At 42.1% G+C, this 9,214-nt stretch overlaps 1 protein-coding gene across 1 annotated transcript; it reads right to left on the reverse strand.

Annotated features, from left to right (window-relative positions):
• Positions 1–6,106: 6,106 nt before the first annotated feature.
• On the reverse strand, positions 6,107–8,948 carry LOC784438 (poly(A) binding protein, cytoplasmic 1-like 2A). Its single transcript, XM_010821834.4, has one exon. The coding sequence runs from the start codon at positions 8,192–8,194 to the stop codon at positions 7,592–7,594; it is 603 nt and encodes a 200-aa protein (XP_010820136.1). The 5' UTR covers positions 8,195–8,948; the 3' UTR covers positions 6,107–7,591.
• Between the last annotated feature and the right edge of the window lie 266 nt (positions 8,949–9,214).

Here is a 9,214-nt window from a genome sequence, read left to right on the forward strand (position 1 = left end):
GACTCTAATAGAAATAAATAGCAGACTAAGCAACATAGAAGATAGAATGTTGAAAATCACCTAATCAGAACAGCAGAAATAAAAACATATTTTAAAATAACTAAATTAACATTAAATATAGCAGAATTCACATTATAGGGGTTCTAGAAGAAGAAGAAAGAGAAGGGGACAAGAATGTATTTGAAGAAATTATAACTGAAAATTTCCCAAACCTGAAGAAGGAAATAGATATCTAGGTACTTGAAGCACAAAAGGTCTCATACAAGATGAGCCCCCCCAAAAAAACCCACATCAAGATACATAATAATTAAAATGGCAAAAGTTAGAGATAGATAGTTTGAAAAGCAGCAAGGGAAATACCAAAAGTTATATATAAGGGAACCCCCATAAAGCTATCAGCTAATTTCTCTGCAGAAACTTTGCAGGCAAGAATGGAGTAGAATGATATATAAAAAGTGCTAAATGGGAAAACCTGAAACCTAGAATACTCTACCTAGCAAGATTATAATTTAGAATACAAGAAGAGATAAAGAACTTCTCAGAAAAGCAAAAACTAAAAGAATTCATCAATATTTGTTTTTGGTCAGTCGCTAAGTTGTGGGTGACTCTTTGTGACCCCATGGACTATAGCAGGCCAGGTTCTTCTGTCCTCCACTATCTCCTGGAATTTGCTCAAATTCATGTCCATTGAGTCAGTGATGCTACCTAACCATCTCTTCTTCTGCTGCCCCCTTCTCCCTTCGCCTTCAGTCTTTCCCAACATCAGGGTCTTTTCCAATGAGTCAGCTTTTTGCATTAGATGGCCAAAGTATTTGAGCTTAAGCTTCATCAACAGTCCTTCCAATGAATATTAAGGGTTAATTTCCTTTAGGATTGACTAATTTGATCTCCCTATAGTCCAAGGGACTCTCAAGAGTCTTCTACAGCAAAGCTTACCTTAAAAGAAATGTTGAAGGATCTTCTCTAAATGGAAAAAAATAAGAATCTATAGGAAAAAGAAAATTGCACTAGGAAAGGCAGATATACAGTAAGGCTTAAAGATTACTTAAATGAGAGAGTGTGTAGATTAAAAGACAAAAAAGTAAAAGCAACTAAAACTACAAGGAACAGTTAAGGGATAATATAAAATATGACTTTAAAACCACAGAGTGTGGGGGAGAGGAGAAAATGTAGATCTTTCAGAATATATTTGAACTTAAATGACTGCTAGTTTAAAACAAGTAGGTATAATTATAGGTCAACATATATGAACCCTATGATAATCACAAATCAAAAACAAATAATAGAACTATAAAAACCAAAAAGAAAGAAATCCAAACATAATACTACTAAAGAAAATCATCAAGCTACAATAGAAGAGACAAAAAGAAGAAAATAAACAGAAAACTGCAAAAACAACTGGAAAAAAGTAATAAAATGGTAATAAGTACACTTGGTTGGTGGTTTAGCAGCTAAGTTGTGTCCAACTCTTGCAACCCCATTGACTGTAGCCCTCCAGGCTCCTTTGTCCATGGGATTCTCCAGGCAAGAATACATGAGTGAGTTGCCATTTCCTTCTCCAGGGGATATTCCCAAATGAGGGATCAAACCCCAGTCTCCTGAATTGGCAGGCTGATTCTTTACCGACTGAGCTATCAGGGAAGCCCTAATAAGTACATGCCTATCAACAATTGCTTTAAATGTCAATGGACTAAATGCTCTGACCAAAAGACATAAAGTGGCTGATGATTAAAAAACAAGACCTTTCAATATGCTACCTACAAAAGACTCACTTCAGGCCTAAAGACATGATTGAAAACGAAGGGATGGGAAAAGATATTTCATGTAAATGGGAATGTCAAGAAATCAGGGGTAACAATACTCATATCAGACAAAATAGACTTTAAAACAAAGGCTACAACAAGAGACAAAGAAGGGAAATACATAATACTTCAATTTTTTTTAAAAATGGTTTTTTTAATTGAAGATTTTGTAGCAACCCTGTACTGAGCAAGTCTACCAACACTATTTTTCCAAGAACATTTGCTCACTTCATATCTCTGTCACATTTTTGTGATTCTTACAATATTTCAAACGTTTTCATTTTTATTATATTGATTATGGGTGATATGTGATCAGGGACTTATAATGTTACTATTGCAAGAAGACTGATACTAGCTGAAGGCTCAGATGATGTTCTTTATATCTGTGAGTGTGTTTCCTTTTGTTGTTGCTATTATGTTCATTCTTTTGTTTTATTTTTAGATTTTACACATAAGCAATAACCAAGAATTGTTTTTCTCTGTCTCACATATTTCACTACATGTCCATCTATATTGTTGCAAATGGCAAATTGTTATTCTTTTTGTGGCTGAGTAATATTACAGTAAATATGCTACATTTTCTTTATCCATTCATTTGTTGGTGGAATCTTGGGTTGCTACCATATCTTGACTATTGTAAATAACATTACTATGAGCATTGGAGTACATGTATCTTTTCTTGAATTTGTGTTTTTGTTTTCTTTGAATATATATCCAGGAATAGATATATTGCTGGATCATATGGTAGTTCTATTTTTCTGAGGAATCTGCATACTGATTTTCATAGTTTTTGCACCAATGTACATTCCTGCCAATGCTGTACAGGATTCCCTTTCCTCACATCCTCAGAACATTTGTTATTTGTGGTCTTTTTGATGATGGCCATTCTGAGATATGTGAGTTTAGGGTGGCTATCTTATTGTGGTTTTGATTTGCATTTCTCTGATGATTAATGATGTTGAACATCTTTTCATATGCTTGTTAGCCATCTATATATCTTCTTTGGAAAAATGTGTATTTAGGCCTTCTGTGCTTTATAAATTGTTTTGTTTAATATTGAGTTATATGAGCTGTTCATATAGTTTGGAAATTAACACCATTGTTCATACCATTTGTAAATACTTTTCTCCCATTACATAGTTTGTCTTCATTTTGTCAATGGTCTCGTTTGCTGTTCAGAAGCTTTTAAGTTTAATTAGGTTCTTTTAAAAATGTTTTTGTTTCTTTTGCCTTAGAAGACATATCAAAGGGATATTTCTATGACATGTCAAAGATTGTTCTGCCAATGTCCTCTTCTAGGAGTTTCATGGTTTATTGAAATTTAGGGCTTCAATCCATTTTGAATGCATTTTTGTATATGACATGAGTGTGTGTGTGTGTGTGTGTGTGTGTGTGTGCATGTGCATGTGCGTGTGCCCTCAGTCATGTCTGACTCTGTGCAACCTTTTAGACTGTAGCCCACCAGGCTCCTCTACCCATATGATTTTTCAGGCAAGAATAACTGGAGTGGGTTGCCAATCCCTTCTCCAGGGGATCTTCCCAACCCAAGGGTTGAGCCCACGTCTCCTACATTTCCTGCATTGGCAGGTGGATTCTTTACCATTGAACCATTAGGGAAGCTCTTTCTCCTATGAAAAAGAGTCCCAATTTATTCTTTTACTTGTACCTGTTCCGTTTTACCAGCACCTCTTATTGAAGAACTGTCTTTTCCTCATTGTATGTTCTTACTTCCTTTGTTGTAGATTAACTGATTATATATTCATGAGTTTATTTCTGACTTTTCTGCTCCATCAATAGATGAGTCTGTTTTTGTACTGGTACCATGTTGTTTTGATTACCATAGCTTTGTATTCTGGTCTGAGGCCAGGAAAGTTATCATTTCAGCTTAGTTCTTTTTTATCGAGATTGCTTTGACTATTCAGGTTTTTTGGGCCACACATAAATTTTAGGATTGTTTATTTCTGTAAAAAATATTATGGGTATTTTCATATGAACTGCATTAAATCTGTAGATTTCTTTGACCATTGTAACAATATTAATTCTTCCAATCCATGAACAAGTTACATAAGTCAATTAAATATCTCCACATGTCAGCAAATATTCAGCTACAAATGTGTTCCCTGTAGAGTTAAACTATCTGGGGAAACCCCAGAGAAAATATAAGCATAATGAAGGGACTAAGCTTAAGAAATTATAGCTCATTTATAATATAAAATATAAACTGAAAACAAAATTAGAGAATATTGAATAATTTGGAAATACAATATGAAAGACCAATTATAGTGAAATTATCCCATAGTGAAACAATACATATTACATTTTGAAGGAACTATTTATGTACATGTTTCACGTGCTTCAAAGTTTTTGTGTCAAGCGGTAGAATTAGGAGTGATTTTTACTTTTTCTTATCAATGAAACAAGGCTTCTATTATGTTTTATTTTTTGACTCAGCCAACAATTATTGAGAATCTTTTAGGCACTAGGTTCATGAAAAGTGCTGGGAACACAAGACATGGACACTGTTAAAATCTATCTGATTGTTAATCTCTCAGAAAGCAGAGATTTAGTGAGACTCAAATATTAAAATATGATTATGCAGAGAAGGCAATGGCACCCCACTCCAATACTCTTGCCTGGAAAATCCCATGGACGGAGGAGCCTGGTAGGCTGCAGTCCATGGGGTCGCTAAGAGTCAGACACGACTGAGCGACTCCCCTTTCACTTTTCACTTTCATGCATTGGAGGAGGAAATGGCAACCCACTCCAATGTTCTTGCCTGGAGAATCCCAGGGACGGCGGGGCCTGGTGGGCTGCCGTCTATGGGGTCGCACAGAGTCGGACATGACTGAAGCAACTTAGCAGCAGCAGCATGCTCATATATAAATTATTTAATATAACATATTTGGGCTTAAACCTCAACCAGTGCATTCATTGAATACTCAATGAGAGAGAGAATTTAACCCGAAGTCACAAAGTTTGCTCCCAGATGACCCAAGTGACTTCTGTTATCAACTTAGAATTATTAATAATTTTGTATTCTTTTTTAAAATTTATTTTTAATTGGAAGATAATTCTTTACAATATCATGTTAGTTTCTGCTGTACAACAACATGAATCAGTCATAAGTATACATATATCCCCTCCCTCTAGAGCCTTCCTCCCACTCCCCATCCCACCCCTCTAGGTTGTCACAGAGTACCAAGCTAAGTTCCCTCTATTATACAGCAACTTCCCACTAACTGTCTATTTTACACATGGTAGTGTATATATGTCAGTACTACGCTCCCAATTCATCACACCCTCCCCTGACACTCCTGTGTCCACATATGTGTCCCTATTCCTGCCCTGCAAATAGGTTCATCAGTGGCCATTATCAAAAACTCTACAAACAATAAATGCTGGAGAGGATGTGGAGAAAAGGGAACCCTCTTGCACTGCTGGTGGGAATGTAAATTGATATAACCACTATGGAGATTCCTTAAAAAACTAAGAATAAAAATACCACATAAACCAGCAGTCCCACTACTGAGCCACCACTCTGAGAATACTGTAATTCAAAAAACACATGTACTCTGATGTTCATTGCAGCACTATTTATAGTACGCAGGACATGGAAGCAACCTAGATGTCCGTCAACAGATGAATGGATAAAGAAGTTGTGGTACATATATACAATGGACTATTACTCAGCCATAAAAAGGAACGAATTTGAGTCAGTTGAAGTGAGGTGTATGAACCTAGAGCCTGTTATACAGAGTTAAGTAAGTCAGAAAAAGGAAAACAAATACTATATATTAACACATATATACAGAATCTAAAAAATGATGCTGTATTATCTGTATAAAAATAAATGTTTAAAAAAAAAAAAACTACAGCTACCCTGGTAAAATATTGGAAGAGTACAGAAATGATTGCAACAGCAAGTCCAGAAAATTGTCCAGATTGTCCAGGTCCTCTCACAATGTTGTACCTGATGAGGGTAAATTGATAACTATATTTGTGAATAGCCACTTAATAATGACCCCCCAAAAAATATTTCAAAACTTGAACACTTCAATTCTTCTTTTGGCAATGTTTGTTCAGGAAAAAAATCTAAAATGTAACCAAGGTTTGTGCACTATGCTCTAAGCAACTTAGATTTGAATAAGAAAACAAAAAACAAAGAAGCCATCCAGTAGTTCAATGATGACGAACTAGTGAAAACAAATATGCCCATATCTATATCTACATATGGATACAGATGTATACACCTATCTGTTCCTCTATCTAGCCCATTCCCTGGAATACTAAACAGCCACGGAAACTATTTTAGAAGAATATTTAATGACATGAAAAGAAGTTCAATAATATCTATCTATACATCTATATCTATCTATATCATATATTTATTGTGAAAAAGCAGATAATGAAACAGTATATACATTACAATTCACATATATATCACATGAAAAATACTGGGCAGGTGTAGACGAATGATTCAGGGAGGTATGGGTGATCATTAAGATTGATTACTTGTGACATTAATTTTCTTCGGTTGACTTGTCTGCTTTGTGAATTTTTTTTTTCATACAATGAAGTTGGGTTATTTTTCTGAGGATGGGGAAAGGGGCAGGAAGTGGGCTCAGGGGAACGAGGTGATAAACAGTATTTAAATTCAGCAAAACAACTAAGGACAGAAAAATACCATTTGCAGCCCATCAAGCTGGCCAAGACACACGCACACGCATGCAGCGTGCACGTGCACACACAGCCCGCCCTCCCCACACACACACACCAATTACAGTGACCAGGAGACTATGCAGGGGAAATGGGCATACTGTTTTTACTAGTTGAGGTGGCTGGCATGAATGCAAATTGGTACAATGCTTATGAAGGGGCCATTGGGCAACACACAGGAACAGTCTTTAAAATGTCCACATGTGGATCCTGCAAGTCCACAATTAAGAACATCCTGTACGCTAGCAAAGATTTGGCTTGACAAGGAAGAATTCACTCATCAGAGTATACACAGTGCTGGGTTTAAACACAGAGAAAGAACTAGGCACCACCTGAATGTCCAACAATGTGGCGATGAGTACAGAAATGTTAGGGTCCATAGATACACTGCAGGCACTGAAGATGACCTTTCTCAAGCCTGTTGAATAACATGGAAAGAAGTTCAATGGGTTGACGTTTGTTTGGTTTTAGTTTTTGAAAAAGCAGGTTAAGGAACACCACATACAAGAACCATTCTATAACACTGTGTTAAAAGGGAAGGTGGGGTGGAGGTGAAGAAGGGTGAGAGAGAGAGAAGGAGATAAGAGAGCCTTGAAAACAGCACACCAAAATGGTAAAAGTGGTTGTCTCCAGGTAGTAGGGTCATGGGGAGCAATTACTCTCTTGGTTTTCCCTCATCTGATTTCTTTCTCCTTCCTGATGTTTCTACCATGACATTGCATCACCTGTGCAATAAACAAAGAGAGAAAGTGCTTTTTAAACCAAACCACAAGGAGAAGAGGCAGCCTTTAACTATCAAGTGGCACAGATTAGCATATTATTCACAACACCCAAGGTGGGTGTGGAGGGAGGGGCGGGGAGAGAAGGGGAAGGAGAGAGAGAGAGAGAGAGAGAGAGAAACAGGAAGGCAGAGGTGGAAGGAAAGAAGGAGGAAGGAAGGGGTGAGAGAGAGACCTGCACTCCCAATACAATACACTGCTGGTGGGTTGGGGGGAATGGGATGGGTGGGGGGGTTGTAAACCGGGTGGGAGCCAAGGTTTGGCTCTGCTGGCTGGCTCGCTCCTGGGATGTTTTCATCGGAAGGTGGCCTCCTCATCGGTGTCTTCCTCAAAATCCTTGACGTCAGCACTGGTGGACTGCCTGGCCCAGGCTCCCCTTTCGGCCTCTCGTTCTTTATGCGACTTGAATCTCCCAACGAAAATTTTGCGGTAGTTCAGGAACATGCCATTCATCGCATCTATGGCCCGCTCGGCGGACTCCTGCTTCTGGAAGTGCACGAACCCATAGCCCTTGGGCCCCTTTTCGTCGCAGGCCACTTTGCAGGACAGGATGTTGCCGAACGCCGAGAAGATGTTGTACAGAGCCTTGTTGTCGATGGTCTTGCCCAGGTTCTTGATGAAGACGTTGCCCACTCCGCTCTTACGGAGCGAGGGGTCCCGCTGGGACCACATGATGCGCACCGGCCTGCCCTTGATGACATCAAAGTTCAGGGTCTCCAGGGCCCGCTTGGCGTCCACCGGTTGCTGGTAGTTGACATACGCATAGCCCAACGAGCGGCGGGTGATCTTGTCCCTGCAAAGGCGGATGGAGAGGATGGGCCCGGCCGGGCTGAACTTCTCATACAGCATTGCCTCCGTCACCTCAGGGTGCAGGTCGCCCACGTACAGCGAGGCCATAGGAAAGTCCGGGTTCCCCTCGGAGCCCCCGCCCGTTTCCGCATCTGCATCCGCGGCGGCGGCTACCGCCGCCGCTACCGCCGCCTCCACCTCCGCAATGGAATCCGCATCAGCCTCCCCCACGGCGGGCGCCGCAGCCTCTGCTGCGGCGGCGGCGGCTTCGGCCTCGCTGGCCTCCGCCACCGCCACGGCCGCTGCGGCCACTGCAGCCTCCGCTTCCTCCTCCGCCAGGGCTGCCACCGCCTCCCCCAGGGTGGCCTCCGCCACTGCCTCCTCTACTGAGGCCTCGGCCTCCACCTCTGCTTCCGTCTCCGCCACGGAGGCCTCCGCCACCGCCTCTGCCACGGTCGCCGCCGCAGCCTCCGCCGCTGCCGCCGCCGCCACCGCCGCCGCCACTGTCGCCGCTGTCGCCACGGTCGCCGGTGCCGCCGGGCCGCTGCCGCGACCTCCCTTCACGCGAGCCTGGGGGGTGGGTGGGGGGGAAGGTGAGAGGCGGGAGAGGGCAAGAAGGCAGGTGGGCGCCAGAACCCGGGCCGGGGGCGCGAGCTGGGGCGGAGGACCCCGGGCCAGCCGATCTAGCGAGTCCCAGTCACCTGGGATGGCTAGCGCTGCCAGGAGCGCACCGGTGCGAGTCACCGCAGCCTGCAGCCCAGAGCCCGCTGCTGCCGCCGCCGCTCGGTCGTGGGTTAGCGTGCGGGGTGCCGGCGGGCGGCGTGTGGTGGGGGGCGGGGGGTGTTGGCGTCTGTGGTCCGGGCAGCTGGGAAGGCTTCTGTCTCTTTGGTTCCCCCTGTGGCTGCTGCGGGGCTGCGGGGCAGTGGGCGGTGGGAGGGGGCGGGAGCGGGAGGCTTGGTGTTGGCGGGAAGGAGTGTGGGTTCTCAGCCTCTGGATCAACTGGATGTGTATGAAGAGGAAGACAGGGAAGGGGTTCCATGTAGACCAAGGGAATCTGACATAGATTTAGGGAGTTTTGTTTTATCCTTCCTCTCCCCATAGAACATTTAAATGATTAAATCAATCACC

The sequence above is a fragment of the Bos taurus genome, chromosome X (genome assembly GCF_002263795.3).
Source record: "Bos taurus isolate L1 Dominette 01449 registration number 42190680 breed Hereford chromosome X, ARS-UCD2.0, whole genome shotgun sequence".
Classification (NCBI taxonomy): domain Eukaryota; kingdom Metazoa; phylum Chordata; class Mammalia; order Artiodactyla; family Bovidae; genus Bos; species Bos taurus.